Source organism: Danio rerio, chromosome 16 (assembly GCF_052040795.2).
Source record: "Danio rerio strain M-AB ecotype USA chromosome 16, GRCz13ab, whole genome shotgun sequence".
Classification (NCBI taxonomy): Eukaryota; Metazoa; Chordata; class Actinopteri; order Cypriniformes; family Danionidae; genus Danio; species Danio rerio.
The window spans coordinates 60,203,631-60,221,180 of NC_141036.1; the positions used below are offsets into that span (position 1 = coordinate 60,203,631).

Genomic DNA, 17,550 nt, shown 5'->3' on the forward strand with positions numbered 1-17,550 from the left:
CCATCCATCCATCCATCCATCCATCCATTGTTCTCCATCTATCTATCTATCTATCTATCTATCTATCTATCTATCTATCTATCTATCTATCTATCTATCTATCTATCTATCGTTCTTTATCCATCCATCCATCCATCCATCCATCCGTCTGTCTGTCTGTCCGTCCATCCATCCATCTATACACACATACACACACACACACATCTATCTATATCCATTCATCCATCAATCTATCATTCTTTATCCAACCATCCATTCATCTATCCATCCATCCATCATTCTCCATCCATCCATCCATCCATCCATCCATCCGTCTGTCCGTCCATCCATCCATCCATTCATCCATCCATCTATCTATACACACACACACACATCTATCTATATCCATTCATCCATCAATCTATCGTTCTTTATCCAACCATCCATCCATATATCCATCCATCCATCCATCCGTCCATCCATCATTCTCCATCCATCCATCGTTCTCCATCCATCCATCCATCCATCCATCTATCCATCCATCATTCTGTCCGTCCGTCCATCCATACACTGTTCTCCATCCATCCATATCTATATCTATCTATCTATCTATCTATCTATCTATCTATCTATCTATCTATCTATCTATCTATCTATCTATCTATCCATCCATCCATCCATCCATCCATATTAAAGCACGCACACACACACACACACACACACGCACACGCACACACACCCTTCTATACCTATCGTTCTTTATCTATCTGCTCATCCATCATCTATCTGAAACAGTGAGATTTTAAGAGAATGGATGAAGCGACTCATGTTTGTAAATAAATTAATTTTATTTGAGACAGACGAGGAAAAGAAAGCGTCTGGAGAAGCTGTGCAGTGTGTTTGTCCAGTAATGCGAGCGATTATGACTATATAAAGCCATGCGGTCGATGACGAAACTGAAAACACATCGGCAATGATCAATGATCAGCTGCCGCTGAACTTTCAATCGCAAATATGTATGTAAATGCTGCACTAAATGGTACTCAAAAGGAAACAGTGAAACAAAAACACACATATAATCCCAAAATAGACCCGATTCTGTTGCCTTTTATAATCTGATATACGCTCTACAATAATCTGGTTTACCGTCTCTTCTCGGGTTCATCGGTGAAGGTGAGAGAAACACACAGACGTCCTGCTTGTGCCGATGAAGAAGGTCAAAATTAATAACTATAATCATAAAATCCCTCCAAAAGCATCTGACAGTGAACATCACCATTTTCAGAATAAAAATGCAAGTCAGAGTCGAACAGAAACAGTTTATTTGTCCAAAAGAAAGTGCTGCAGACCTATAAACATACTTTGATGAACAAGAACACTCAGTTTCCCGTCCTCAGAAAAGAAAGGAAATCACGTCCAACAGCGTCCGATATAACAAGCCTCGCTTTAGAGACAACCAAGCACTTTGTGACTTTTGGAAATGCGCAGTGCTGTTTAACCATTAATCAGGACTAATTATGTGCAAATACACTCTTTTACCTACATAATACATGTGCTCTGTATGTATATATGCGCACACACATGCACGTATATACCTAAATATATTTACATATAATCTCTTATACACAAATATATTTATATATGAACTATTTCTGTACATATATACACATGGATGTGTGAATTTATATATGCAGGATTTTGTGTACGTATAAATGCACACACAAATATGTATATACATTATGCGCATTGTTATATACAAATATTTTATATATAAGTACATTTTCTATACATGTATACATGGATGTGTGTTTTTATATATACACACAAAACAATTTGTGTAAAGGGTGTATATTTATTATGCATATATAAATGCGCACACATATATATGAAAGATATTTACATATATATTAATGTTCATATAATTTATATACAAATTTAATATATATAGATGTGTGCATTTATATATATATATAATAACATTCTGTGCATATTATGTAAATGCAAATGTGTTTATTTTGCATGCAATCAGTCAGGATTAATCGTTAAACAGCAGTCAATCGAGCGCTACGCTTCACTGATGCTTGTGTTTTGTTGCAGATAGTGATCCGCAGGTGCATGTGCTGTATTGTGCGAGGGGGAAAACACACTTCTCCAGACTTCTGCATAGTGCGGAGCGGCAGCATTGGTTCGTGCGGCGTCGCGAGCTGGATTGCGCAGTAAATGTGTGTGTGTGTGTGTGTGTTCAGCTGGAGCGGCACTGGACCTGACCCTCGGAGCTGTCCTCTTCATCCGACCCCTCGGCCCCGCGGCTGCTCAGACCGCTGATTCTGTAGCCCATGTTCAGCAGCATCACCTCCAGGGGGTCTGCGTTCATGCGCCGCTGGTTAGCCTGCGCTGCGCCCTCCATGTCCTCCACCACACGGCCGTTCTCATTCTCACACTGACCAGAAACAAAAGTAAAAAAATAAAGTGGAGATTACTGCAATATTACTTCTGCAGCAGTGCACAGATAATGCATGACCATATTCAATAATTCAACTGACCTTTCGATAAGCCCCACCCAAAAACTGCCACTGGCTTAGCACCCGTAGCTACGCCCAGGGCCTCTGTCAAGATTGAGCAAAGGAAACAAACCAAATCGCTGTGCATATGGATTGTGCACATCTGATACCCGCCATCCGAAAAGTGTGAACGGGGTGATGGAAGTTTTCTTCCCTTTCCCAATTCAAAAACCCAAGAGGAGAAATGCCAATGTGGATCAAGCTCTGTGAGGGGCGCTGAAGGAGCACAATCCAGTCATATCTCCATCTGTTTTGAGCTACGAATATTTGCAATTACATATCAACAGAACAAAACTGAGATGTGATCACAAACTGAGCACCTGTGATGATCAATCTACTTCACCCGCAGCTGTTTTTTAGTCATTTATAACCCTCATGTCGATGTCAGAGCTACAATTCACCAATGTTTTCGTCCGTCTTTTAGAGATTTAGTCATTGGTGACGATGTTATATCAGGTCTGCTTTTATATTTGGTGTCTGATTAATATTTGCTGGTAGGGAAAATCTATTTGTTCACTTCTGCTTCAATTTATTGATTTTTTTTTTCCCACTGAACTGCAAATTAGAATAGAAACAGTATAAAGAGCACACAAACACACTGACGGATATAGGTGCTGTGCATTGTTATGGGTCACTGATGCTATTATTCGGCACAAATCCATCAGTTTCCCTTTCTAGCTGTTCTTTCTCTGATTGAATGATGTAGAAGCTCTGTCCATTTGTGTTTCCTTGTGGGTTGGTACCGCTATTTTTTTATTGCACAACATTAATCTATCAGGCTTTTTGGCTAAAAAATAGGGAAATCACGGTTTAATTTGTTAATAGATTATTTTTGAAAATCACCCATCCTGCTGTGCATGAACTAATCTGTTGAATGGTCAGCGTATGAGGCGGCAACTCTAATTAAATTATTCTGTAATCGGTTGTCTATTATATGGTGAATATACTCCTGTAATGCAGACTGCAGTCCTTTTTTTGTCTTGCTTTCTCCAATATCTCACCTGTTTGCCAAAAATTACTAAATCATATTCCAATGGCGATGCAGTGGTGCAGTAGGTAGTGCTGTCACCTCAAAGCAAGAAGGTCGCTGGGTCGATCCTCAGCTCAGTTGGTGTTTCTGTGTGGAGTTTGCATGTTCTCCCTGCGTTCGCGTGGGTTTCCTTCGGGTGCTCCGGTTTGCCCCACAGTCCAAACACATGCAGTACAGGTGAATTGGGTAAGCTAATTTGTCCGTAGTGTATGAGTGTGTGTGTGTGGATGTTTCCCAGAGATGGGTTGCGGCTGGAAGGGCATCCGCTGTGTAAAAATGTGCTGGATAAGTCGGTGGTTCATTCCGCTGTGGCGATCCTGGATTAATAAAGGGACTAACCTGACAAGAAATAAATATTCCTGGCAATGTCTGACATTGGCGCATACACATTGTCAATTGAGAGTTTTTGTGACGTCACAGCATTATGGGGAAACTCCAATGGTGGACGAAACATACTATCTCTGAACGCCACAGTCTAAATGATTTCTTTTTAGCCAAAGCAGGATAATTGGCCCTTCGCTAAGCCCCGCCCTACTTAGTTACTGTTGCTACGCCTGTCAAACTTTCATGCCTGGAACGTCTTTTTCAATGTGTATGTGCCGGTGTCAGACATTCCCAGGGATATAACAGGTGCTATATCATATTCACACCCTTACTAGAGCAAGCTTCAGATTGGTTAACGTGGCGCGAATGTCCGCTGAAGTTCAGGTTTTTCAACTTTAGCGATTCTCGAGTTAAGCGCGTCAAATTCGCAAAAAGCTCAACTCGCGCCTCATTCACGGCGCCTCATTTGCGTGAACTGTACCACAGGATGTCGATTTGCATCTTTGCATTGATTAATATGTTAATCTCTTGCGATTGATGCTTCATTTGCATCTGGTGTGACCAGACTCAAATGACTATTACTAAATTCATTTAGAAAATGATATTTAGTAAAAAAAATAAATAAAAATGTGGAAATGTGGAAAAAAAGCCATATTGCCTAACCCTAGTAATCATATTTTTGAGGTATAAAAACATGTATGTGACATCTCTGGAGTGTGAAGTGAAGTTTGAGCTGAGAAGAGCACACAGATAATGTTCTCCAGCTCTCTGAAACTAGCCCCTTTCACACAGTGATACCGGTAAATATCCGGAAAATTTCCGAAACGACTTTACCGGTAAATTTAAAAAAACGCTGTTCACACAGGCGAGGATGTTATGGAATTTTTCCGGAAAAGAGCATTCACACATCCATTCCAAAATACCGGTAAATTCTGACATCACTGACCAGAAATGAGCTCTAAATGGCTGGGCTTGTGTATATAAACATTTGACTACATAACAAACTCTGTGGATGGATCAGTGTTGTGAAAAACTTCGATGAAAACATATAGAGAAACACTTTCGCGTGTCGAGATGTACAGGAAATGTGTGTGTGCTCATGGACTGTTGATGGGCACACGCAAAGCTTGAAGGTAAACAAACAACGGCTTATCATAAGCATCTTATCGATAATTATTTACATGGTTGGCATTAAGATGAACATATAAATGTTATCTGACTAACATCCAGCGGCTAAATGTGTCTGGAAAAATATTCAAAGGCTTTTATTTTTATAAACCGCGTGGATGTGAATGCGTCTGACTGTTCTGATTGGCTAAAGCAGACGTCTCACGTCAGCATGTTCTAGACGTGTACGCGCTTATTACGGCAATCTTCCTTCTGCATTCACACAGCGCAGCATTCCGGCAAATTACCGGTAATGTTACAACTTCTCTTTCCGGAAAATAGCCAGAACTAATTTACCGGTATTTTCAAAAAAGGGCCTGTTCACACATACAAACCTTTCCGGAAAATTGCTGATAATTTTCCGGAAAGGTCTGCATGTGTGAACGGGGCTATTGACTCTTTCAGGCTTTGATTCTAATTGTGGCGTTTTGGTGACTGTCACTTTAAATGCAAATGAGACTGTGCTCTTTTCAGAAGAGGGCGGAGATACAGATAGCTGTGCATCAGCATAGTGACAGATGTGCTTCAGTGTGATGTGGTGTGCTTCAGTGTTCTGTCAGTCTATGTCGCTCCTGTTGCTGTTTATCTAAAACTCCACATCTATAATCCTCTTAGTCTATGCTGACATTATCTTCACCAGCTCAAACACTCTAATGGCTAATGGACAGACAGCTGCCTCTCACTTAGGGCTGCTGCTTATGCTAATGAAATGGAGAGATGGGCACCAGTGGGCGGGGCTTTGCCCTCTGATGACACGTACAAAGGGGGAATGTCAATCAAAGTGTTTTTGCAGTCTGTTTTGATCAAGGCTGGAGATATTCACACACTGCTGACACACACAACTGTGATTTCAGCACAATAGCTCCTCTTTAAGGAGTGTGTACCTCGGGTCTGGGGCTCCAGAGCCGCACCACGGGGTCGATGCCGCTGGTGGCCAGGAAACAGTGTCCGGGATGCGGCTGCAGGCAGTTCACTATAGACTCGTCTCCCTGTAAGATCCGCACCAGATTCGTCGTCTCTTTCTCCCAGATGAAAAACGAGCCGTCGTCTGAACCGCTCACAATGTACTGGCCTTTACTGCAGAGAGAAACCATCAGATACAACTGGAACATATTATTGGAAAAGGATTTAATTCCTTTGATTTTATAATGGGCTTCACAGTGGCTCAGAGGTCAGCACTGTCGCCTCACAGTGAGAAGGTTGCTGGTTTGAGTCCCGGCTGGGTCAGTTGGTGTTTCTGTGTGGAGTTTGCATGTTCTCCTCATGTTGGTGTGGGTTTCCTCTGGGTGCTCCGGTTTCCCACACAGTCCAAACACATGTGCTATAGGGGAATTGATCAACAAAACTGGCCGTAGTGTATGTGTGTTTTTTTGTGTGTGTGTGTGTGTGTGTGTGTGTGTGTGTGTGTGTGTGTGTGTGTGTGTGTGTGTGTGTGCATGCGAATATGTGTGTATGGGTGTTGAAAGCTGAAAAGGCATCCACTATGTAAAACATATGCAGGAATAGTTGGTGGTTCATTCTGCTGTGGCGACCCCTCATAATTTAAAACACGACTGATTCAAAAACAGTCAAACAAAACAACATCAAAACCTGCTTCAAAGGTGAAAATTGGTGTTTATATATATATATATATAAATATAAAACATTTTATACTCTATATTTATGCATAAAAACTAACAAAAACAAACACGGTACACACAAATATATTTTGTAAATATGAACTGAATTTTGAATGCAATTAAATTGCGATTGATCATTTGACAGCAGCATTATTATATGCAAGACATTGGACAACAGTGGTTTGTTCTGTAGCCAATTAGAAATATATATTACTTAAGAGGGCTAACAGTATTGACCACAGTCATTTTTACATTTTTATAATATATATTCTTAATGCATTTGTTTTATTTTTTTTAAACCGACAGGTGACGTCACTACACACATATTTTCTTACAGTATGGAAGTGACTAATGTGTCTGTAAACTGACCTCCCAAAGAAGTTTGCCTCCTTAATGTCGGTGGTGGTATTGCAGTGTCCGCAGTAGCGATGCTTATAGTCAAAACTTCGCTCTCTGAGGACGATCTCATCCTCCGGGATCGACTCCTTCCGGCTGAAATTATGGAAGCGGATTGAGCTGTTCCCCTTCTTGTCATCCGCTAGATAAGGTGCATGAAAAATAGTTTAGATTATTCCAAAAATAATAACACAATGTAAGATTCAAGACAAGAACATATGCGATTCAGGCTCATTAGAATTACGTGCTTCAGCCTACATGTTTTGAAACCGCACAAACATATGTAAACATACGTTTGACTGCAGTTTGTAGGTTAAATGTACACTAGGGGGCAGTGTGATGAAAACAACGTTTGCTTCTTTTCACATTATTGATATTTGCAGGGACATATTATTGAAGGATAAAGGATTATTTTCATGCAGTGCTTTGCATAATATTAAATATACGCCACAAAAAAAAAACGTAACGTCTTTGATTTGTAATGAATTAGTTTGCGTCACCTATCTAACCCCATATGGACAGTTTGTATGACATGGTCAGTTTTATCGTCTTTTTCATAGTGTTGTGCTGCAGAGCGCTCAAGTTTAGCGAAGGTAAAAGCAATGTAAAATCTAGAAAATGCTAGTGTAGCGCTCTTTTTTTCCTTATGTTTGCTTTTGTAAACACTATTGGTTGTGTCTAGCTGATCTGTACGACAAGCGTCGCCTTCTAGTAAACATGTACAAGGGCATGTAGCTAAAATGTACAATAAAATGTACACGTAGTTAGGGATGCAACAATTAACCGATTTCACTATTGACCTCGGTTTAATTGATCATGGTTAATTATTCATAAAGGCTACTCAACACCACATTTCAGCACAGAACAAAACTGCTGCAACTAAACAAAGTTACTCCAACTGTGCACAAGTTTGAAGTTTCGAGCTAGTACATCGAGACTAATAACCATGCACACTGGATTAACTGTGGCTATTAACTAAGGGCCTTTTATATATTGTGTCTTTGCACGCACAAGTTCGTTATTTCCAGTGGAAGTGCATGGTTTGCACGCGCATATTAGGATCGATGCGCTTATGCTTTCCAGTCGCACCAAGTTGAAAGAATGCCACAAATGCACCATGAGTCACATGACAAGAACTGGACTGATCAGCTTCATACTTTTAATGGAATATAAACATTTCTACTTCAAAGAGAAAAAAATACAATACAATAATTTTTTTATTCTTATTTTTATTTTTTTTTATTGTTCTATCATTTATTTTCAGTGTAAAATTATTACTTAATTTTAAATGACTTAATTTTAAATTCTATTGTTTGCTTTTATTATTATTTTGTCATGTATTATTAAGCTACTGAGCAGCAATAAACAAAACTTTAATATAAGGAGTTTTCAGGTGATTTTCTAAACTAGTAGTGTTTGAAATTAATAAATGCATAATATTTTTCAGAGATGGGTTGCAGCTGGAAGGGAATCCACTGCGTAAAACATATGCTGGATAAGTTGGCGGTTCATTCCACTGTGGCGACCCCTGATTATTAAACGGACTAAGCCGAAATGAAAATGAATGAATGCATAATAATCGGGATAACCGTGAAACCGAGATTATTTCTCAGGCTATAATAGTACAACCAAAATCTATAATCGTTGCATCCCTACATGTAGTGCGTATTTCAGATTTTTCCAAATGTAGAGAGCGCCCTCTAGAAGATTTTTCATTTAAAATTTAAAACAAAAAGTACTTAAGTTAGTTATACCAGATCCACAAAAAATGTAGACAGCGCCCTCCAGTGGATTTGTCATCTGAAACGTACAAAAAGTACTCCAAGTAACATATTCTATATTCACAAACATTTAGGATTTGTCATCTGAAAAATTAAATGTACCGCAAGTACTGTATTTCAGATTTGGACAAACGTAGACATCGCCCTCTAGTGGATTATTCAATTTAAACCTTCAACAAAACGTATTTAAATAGCTTTTATCAGATTCAGAAAAATGTAGACAGTGCCCTCTAGTGGATTTGTCATCTAAAATGTACAAAACGTACCGCAAGTATTGCATTTTCATCTAAAGCGTACAAAATGTAGCGTATATAACATATGTCAGCAAACACCACCCTCTAGTGGATCTGAATAATACAAAACGTACCCAAAGTAACGTATTTCAAATTCGCAAAAATGTACAGAGCGCCCTCTAGTAGATGTGTCAACTGAAAAGTACAACAAAACGTACCAAAAGTAACATTTCAGATTTAAAAATAATGTACACAGCGCCCTCTAGTGGATTTGTCATTTGAAAAGTACAACAAAACGCACCCTAAGTAACGCATATTAAATTAGCCTAAAAATCTAGACAGTGCCCTCTAGTGGCCATCTGAAACAGACAAGAAAGCGTACCCTAAGTATTGCATTTCAGATTCACAAAAAATGTAGAGGGCGCCATCTAGTGGATTTGTCTTCTGAAATGCGCAACACAACAGACCTGGAGCAATGTAGTTTGAGTTTAGCACAAATGTAGGCTAAGGCACGCATGTCCAGTGGGCCTAAGCTGAACCTACAGGCGTCTGTTTTGGAGAAGAGCGCTGCCTTGATGTCTTTGTCGAGGGCGTCACAAGCACTGCTGTGCGCCTGCTCAGGGAACTTGCCCTTGAAGTCATTGAGACACTCCAGAGCCTCAGCCACGTACTTCAGCTCAAAGAGGCAGCGCGCTAAACGGAAATGAGCCTTCAGGTGGCCCGGGTTTAGAGACAAGGCCTTCAGACAGTCCCGCAGCGCATCGTAGTGATCTCCATCCCTGCCAGACACACACACACACACACATTAATGTTTACTTGAAAACACATTACAGCTAAATTAAAGCAAAGTTGATCATTTGATGTGCCTGTCACTGAGTATTTCAAGTGTGTTTAAAGTAATCATGCACAGGGAACTGTGTATTTTTAAGGGATGGGATGGTTATAAAAACGATTGCTATTGCTGATTTTGTTTATATACATGTTATTGCGCTGCAACATAGGCTGAATACATGTAACACAGACAGCCAGTTAAGTCTGAGTCTAAAGTGAAAGTGCACATTAGTGGAAGACAGCGCCCAAACTTGCTTGCATGTACAGTGTAAATGCAGACATCAGACACAAGTCCCTTTACAAGCTGATGTAAGCGGATCATCAAAAAATGTCTGGTCTCACCACTTGCGCTTCATGTATGCAGCAGCACGGTTTCCGTACAGCATGGCGTTGGGTCCGGCCTCATGGATGCCCAGACTGTAGAGCTGAATGGCTTGAGTCCACTGCTGACGTGCAAACGCATCGTTCGCTCGCTGCTTTATCCTCTCCAGATGAAGAGGGAGATCACCAGAGCCACTGCTGAATGCACACACAATTATATGAATTAATTATTTTGTAAATATATCATATATACATACAAACATGCGTAGCCACAATGAAAAAATGCATTTCTTTCTTAGGTTTGTCATCTCTAGTCCAAATATTTACAAATTTTAACAGTAAGCATTTTCTGGAAAGGCAAAATGGTTTTATTTTTTTTAAGTTAATAATTTTTTCCTTAAAGCAAGCAAAATATTCTGCCGGTGAGATTAATTATATCAAATTAATAAGAAGATTATTTTATTAACTTTATATTTACATTTTGAACCCCTCAGATTCCAGATTTTCAAATTAAGAGTCGTATATTAACATATCATACATAAATGTAACGCTTATTTATTCAGTTTTTATGTAATGTCTAAATATCATGATGGAATTAGGGATGCACATGAGCAAACAAAACGATCCATTTTTCTTTTAAGCCAAAAAGACTATTAGAATAGCAAGTAAAAAGGAAAAATTTGTTAAGGATCCTACTGTAAATATATCTAAATTTACAATATTTTATTTTAATTATATTATATTTTATTTATATTATATTATAAATTATTATCTTTTAATTATAATATATAATATTTTAATTATATTATATTTTATTACATTTTATTTTATTTATTATTATTATATTTTCTTATATAATTTATTACATTTTATTATATTTAAATTTTATTATATAATATTTTATTTATATTATGTTATATTATATCAACTATATTATATTATATTATATTATATTATATTATATTATATTATATTATATTATATTATATTATATTATATTATATTATATATAGTTTTAATAACAGATTAATAATAACGGATTTATTTTCTCTTTGCCACGATGAAAGTAAATAATATTAGAATAGATATTCTTCAAGACACTAGTATTCAGCTTAAAGTGACAAGGCTTAACTAGGCTTAAAGGCTTAACTAGGGTAATTAGGGTAACTAGGCAGGTTAGGGTAATTAGGCAAGTTATTGTATAACGATGGTTTGTTATGTAGACTAATGGGGGGGGGGGGGGGGGTCAAAAAATTTAAAGCTGCTTTTATTCTAGCTGAAATAAAACAAATGAGACTTTCTCCAGAGGAACAAATATTGACAGACATACTGTGAACATTTCCTTGCTCTGTTAAACATTATTTGGGAAATATTTAAAAAAGAAAAAAAAGGGTGGCGAATAAATCTGACTTCAACTGTATACATAAATATACACAGTACACGCACACATATATTATGTCAAAACAAAGTTTTAATTTGTATGTGATTAATCATGATCATTTTTGTCCCAGCAACAATTATATTATATTAATTTTACTTTCAGCTGATGTTTAAATGTCAACATCTAGAAAAACCCTGGTTTAGTGGTCCACATATAAACATGATGGAAACAGTGATGCTCATAAATCAACATTACCTGGAGACTTTGGCCAGTTTAAGGCGGCTGGCTGGCAGATGAATCCCATTGGACACACCATTAGTGGTTTTCCCGTTCTGTACGTCTGCAGATCATGAATAAAACCAACACAACATCAGGGGTGCTGCAGTTATGAAGGCTGGTGATATCATTCATATTGATAATACATTTATAATGATATTTTGTGAATGTGTTGTACAATGAATTATATGCAACATCTCTAGTCAATTTACACCAATTCGACACTTCACACATTCATGTCTTTTTCCAAATAAGACTGGCTAAATAATTAATAATAATAATATTAAATATTAAATAAAGGTGGAGCGGTGGCACAGTGGGCAGCAATGTCAGATGACAGCAAAAAGGTCGCTGATTCGAGCCCCGGCTGGGCCAGTTTGCGTATCTGTGTATTCGCATGGGATACCTCCGGGTGCTCCGGTTTCCCCCACAGTCCAAACACCTGCGCTATTGGTGAATTGGGTCGGCTACTGTCTGTAGTGTATGTGTGAATGAGAGTGTATGGGTGTTTCTCAGTGATGGGTTGCAGCTGGAAGGGCATCCGCTGTGTAAAACATATTCTGAATAATTTGGCGGTTCGTTCCGCTGTGGCAACCCCAGATTAATAAAGGAACTATGTCGAAAAGAAAATTAATGAATGAATGATAATAAACTATCACAAAATACACATTTAAAAATTATTACAGAAATATTATATCAATATGGATTAAATAATAAAATAATAAAATTATATTAATAAATATCACATAAGATTTTATTAAATACTAAAAAAAATTTAATTGCAATATATATAAATATATATATATATATATATATAAATAAATATACATATATATAAATATATATATATATATATATATATATATATATATATATATATATATATATAAAAATAAATATATATACATATAAATAAATATATATATATATATATATATATATATATATATATATATATATATATATATATATTTAAATAAATAAATATAAATATGACTGCATTCACAGCTTACCTGTTGACGAATGGCACTTTTTGGGCAGCAGAAAAGTGTACGGCCTCTGCTTAAACGTCAGGTCGAATAAATACACCTGCAAACACAAAGCAGCGAATAAAACATCTTCAGTTCTGCTTAAAAACATCAGCAGAAAGACAGCAGGACCGGTTTCTTTACTTGTTCTCCACCCATGTTGACCAGCAGCTCGGTGCCGTCAGGACTGAACGTAACGTAAGTCGCCACTAGAACTCGCAACCTGTTATTATAGTCCGGAAGCTTCACAGGTAAATGACCTGCAAACAGAGACACACTTCAGTAAAATCTTAAAACTCCATTCATGAGCATCGAAACAACGCTAACAACAAACCTGCAACATAATACTGTCCAGCGCCATCCGGTATTGACTTTCGCTTATCGCAAAACGTGTGAACGCCTGCTGACGAACTCTGACTCAGAGACTTCCTGGAAGACAATTAATCAATAATAATAATAATAAAAACAACAAGTGAATCCACTGATACAACAGAACGTTCTGCTAATTTTTAACCAAAATCTGCTCATCTGCTTCTCCTTTTCTGATGATTCTGATTGGCTGAAATATGCTTAGCCACTCCCCTATGACCGTTAGTTTGCTGCAAGCAAAAGACGAGAGGCGGGGCTCCAAAATAAAACCCCGCCCCCTACACTAATAATTAGTTTCAATTGGAAATATGTTATTACACTTCAGTAAAAGTCTGCAACAACTTCCACTTGATGAAGACTTGAACAATATTTAATCAGCATTTTCTTTAACTCCTTTAAAGTCCACCTGAACTGGAAGCTGCTGAGACTTTTAATTACAGTATGTTGATGTTCTTCCAACTGAAACTGAGTATTGAGTAGGGGGCGGGGCTTTCTTCTGCACATCATTTCCTTAAAACGAACTAACAGTAAAGGGGGCGTGGCTAAAAAATAAAGTGTCTGAAGCATCAAACTGACATGAACAGAGCAGGAGCCGCTCCACATACAGTAGCTCTACATGGACATGAGCTCAATATTTCTGTGGTGATGCAATATAAATCCCTCATACTGTTAAATAAAAAGGGTTTGTCTCCAACAATTAATCTGACTGCGCATTTACAAAACACCCTTAAATCATTTTTGATTTTAGATGGATTTTAATATAACGCTGATAACGCTTCTGATAACGCTGACCTGTGATTGTGGATCATCCTGATGTCGTAGAGCCGCACGAAGGGCCCGTTGGCTCCAACCGCAAGGTAATTGTTGTCTCGAGGGTTCACGGCCAGACATTTGGCCTCGACGAGCTGACCACAATACTCTGTCAGATCGATCAGAACATCAGAGCGCTTGCTGCTCTCTCTCAGATCATACTGCCTGCAGAGACACACACACACACGTTTAAAACACACACACACCGAAAAAACACAACCACAAATCAGAAAAAAGTGTGGATAGTATGGAAAAGACAAATAAAACAGAAAGTCGGGATTTCTACATGTACTTTGACTTGTACTTCATTAGAGACAATATGAACACACAATATTAAACTTTTTGTTTGGTCAACTTCATTTCAGTTGTAAATGAAATACCAGACTGGTTGTTGGTTTGAGAGGGGGGAACAGTGGATGCATGGAACAGGAGGCGTGAGGAGGAAAGATTTGCAGCCTGCAGGAAGAGATCTGAATGTCTCTCCCTCTAGAGACACTAAGGCTGCTTTCACACCTACACTTTTGTTTGGGAACGTGTCTCGTTTGCCCAGTTAGCGCGGTTCGTTTGGCATATGTGAACAGGGCAATCGCGCTCTGTTCCATGCCAAAGTAATCGCTCCGAGATCGCTTGAATGAGGTGGTCTCGGCTCGACTGAAACGAACCCTGGAGCGGTTTGATTGCAGTGAGAAAGCGATCCGATCCGAGCGCGGTTATATCACAGTGTTTTATGGATATGTAATAGGCTTACGGCTATATGAAGAGAGAATTATGAGTATGGCGGGAAGTTTCGCGAGTCTCCGGATGCTTGCAAACGAGTGATGATCTCCCGGTAATCTCGCGTCTCACTCCCGGTCCTCAAATAGGCATCGTCGCGCACCCTTATCACCCCTCCCCACCGCGTCTCTACTCAGGCACGCGCGCACCCTGTCAAACACCACCAAACCACCACCTCTCCTGACAGCTGAGCGGGACGCTGCAAAATAAACCCTGACACTCTGACCAATGTGAGGAGAGTTTACTCACACGTGACTTGTTTTAGCTCTTTTGGTCTGATTAGAAACTTTGCAGTGTGAAAGCGAACCGCTCCAAGAGCAAAGAGCAACAATGAAACAATTGTAATCTCTGTTTCAGAACAACTGAATCCATTCACAGGTGTGAAAGCACCCTGAGTGAAACCAGATACCACAAAGCGAGCGACGCAAACCAACGGAAGAATGCCAACAGCCTCTCTGTAGGGAACCAGAACCCGACAAAGCCTCTATATCAGTGGATCCCAACCTTTTTTTGCCTGTGACCCCATTTTCCCTGAGAAAATATTGCAAGGCCCCCCTCCACATTTAATGATATCATCGCTCATATAAATTTGCAGTAGGTATGTCAAAATAAAGATTGTTTTCAAACATACAATATGTTTATTACAATATCTAGATATTCTTATGCACAAATAATAGCCTAATGTAAAATATAAAAGTCGTCTGCAAATATCTTATTCATTTGGATGGCTTCATGCATTTGTTAACAGGAACTGTGGCGCAGATAACGCACTGTGGCTGGGTCAGGGACTCTTTGCTTCGAGAAAATGAAATAAAACCCCAGTTCAGGTAACCATCTTGGTGTTTCCAGTATTGCCATTGCTGTATTACAGCAGAAGGTGGTGAATTATGAACACTCTGCTGATGTCCTCATTTCTCCAAAGCTTATAAATCACACACAATCAGTTTTTTCAGAAAGTGAAACTGCACAGAGTGTTTAGAGGAGAGAACACACCGGCTGTGCAGGAGAGACTCAATGGAAACCTATGAAACGTCTCATGATATGTCTCTCACACACACACACACACACACACGCTATGCTTGAGTTACAAAAACAGCGCTGAGTAAGCTACTTAAAGGTAATTTCTAATTACATCCAGTGTTATTGTTACTGTATTTACTGCAATGAAACTTCTCATCCACTGATAAAGCAAAGGGATTACGATTAACCACTTCCTGAACTCAAACTTTAGAGTTCATATTATTAAAGTTTGTAATTTGAGTTGGGATGGAGTTTCACTTTGTAAGCACTTTATTTACTGTAGTTTGTAACACTCCACACCAAGCTGCAAATTATAAATATAATAAATAGAAGCTTGTTTAGGGCGACGCAGTGGCGCAGTAGGTAGTGCTGTCACCTCACAGCCAGAAGGTCGCTGGTTCGCTGCTTGCCTGTTGTGTGTGTATTTGTGTGTGTGGATGTTTCCCAGAGACGGCTGGAAGGGCATCCGCTGCGAAAAAACGTGCTGGATAAGTTGGCGGTTCATTCCGCTGTGGCGACCCTGGATTAATAAAGGGACTAAGCCGACAAGAAAATGAATGAGAAGCTCGTTTAAAAGCAGATATTCCTCCAGCTGGTGTGTCCTCTAGATGTAGAGCAGTAAAGAGCGGAGGAGTGTGTGTTCTTTCATGTCCAAACGTCATTCAGAGCCTGTGTGTGTGTGTGTGTGTGTACCACTCTCGATGGGCCAAACGGACATGCAGCCAACACAACATCTGGAGCAGCGCACACACACACACACACACACGCACACACGCACGCACGCACACACACGCACACACACGCACACACACACACAGTTGAAGGACACCTCAGCCCCTTCCCGAGAGCCTCATTAACCTTAAGAAGAACAAATGACAGAGCTTCTGCTGAGCGCTCGTGTGTGTGTGTGTGTGTGTGTGTGTGAGCGCGCAAGTGTGTGCGTGTGTTTGTGTGAGTGCAAGTATGTGTCCATGTACATTTGTTCATGTGTGTGTATGTGCAAGAGTGTGAGTGCACATTTTTTTTCATGTGTGCATGTGTGTTTGTGTATGTACATGTAGAAAATAAACAATTCATATATATTTTACTCGAACAGGTAATGTTGATTTCTACGCAACATGATGCTGTTAAAGGATTAATTACGACTAATGGCATACAATATAAATAAGTTTACATAATAATTGTGTGTATATTTATATTAAGTCAATCTGGCAACCTGCTCTTGCATGCGTTTTGATCCAGGTGTGCAATACCCAGTTCAACCACTGGGTGAGAAACTTAAATATTGCACCTTTAAAGTAGCTAAGAAAAACAGATGTTCTTGAGGGAAATGTTATTTTACAAGAAATGATGTTACATCATCACATATTCTCCCAGAATGTTGCAGTTGTATTTCTCATCTCCTGGTACCTGATGAGTCCGTCCTCGGCGGCGCTCCAGAAGGTATTTGGCCACATGGGGGCAGTAGCGATGCGCTTCACTCTGTTGGTGTGATCAGAGAACATGTGGATCGTCTCCTTCGCCGTCACGTCGTGAACGTGCACTTTAGTGTCTGCAGCTCCTGTGATCAAGATCCGGTCGTCAGAGTGCGGGAGGAACTGAAACACACAGACACACACATTAACACCCACAAGCAAACAAATAAACACA

General features: G+C 39.1%; 1 protein-coding gene across 4 annotated transcripts in view; it reads right to left on the bottom strand.

The window, feature by feature from the left end:
* Positions 1 to 1,284: 1,284 nt before the first annotated feature.
* The window catches only part of wdtc1 (WD and tetratricopeptide repeats 1), a 30,992-nt gene continuing 14,726 nt past the window's right edge, over positions 1,285 to 17,550 (bottom strand). For 2 of the 4 annotated variants that reach the window (XM_087286144.1, XM_087286143.1), the window contains exons 6-16: positions 17,311 to 17,498; positions 14,089 to 14,271; positions 13,262 to 13,356; positions 13,072 to 13,187; positions 12,913 to 12,988; positions 11,879 to 11,963; positions 10,264 to 10,437; positions 9,634 to 9,869; positions 7,050 to 7,218; positions 5,946 to 6,138; positions 1,285 to 2,419 (exon numbers count right to left, since the gene is read on the bottom strand). In XM_087286144.1, the coding sequence (XP_087142270.1) occupies positions 2,222 to 2,419; positions 5,946 to 6,138; positions 7,050 to 7,218; positions 9,634 to 9,869; positions 10,264 to 10,437; positions 11,879 to 11,963; positions 12,913 to 12,988; positions 13,072 to 13,187; positions 13,262 to 13,356; positions 14,089 to 14,271; positions 17,311 to 17,498 (1,713 nt within the window). In that variant the 3' untranslated portion in view covers positions 1,285 to 2,221. 4 annotated transcript variants of the gene reach the window in all.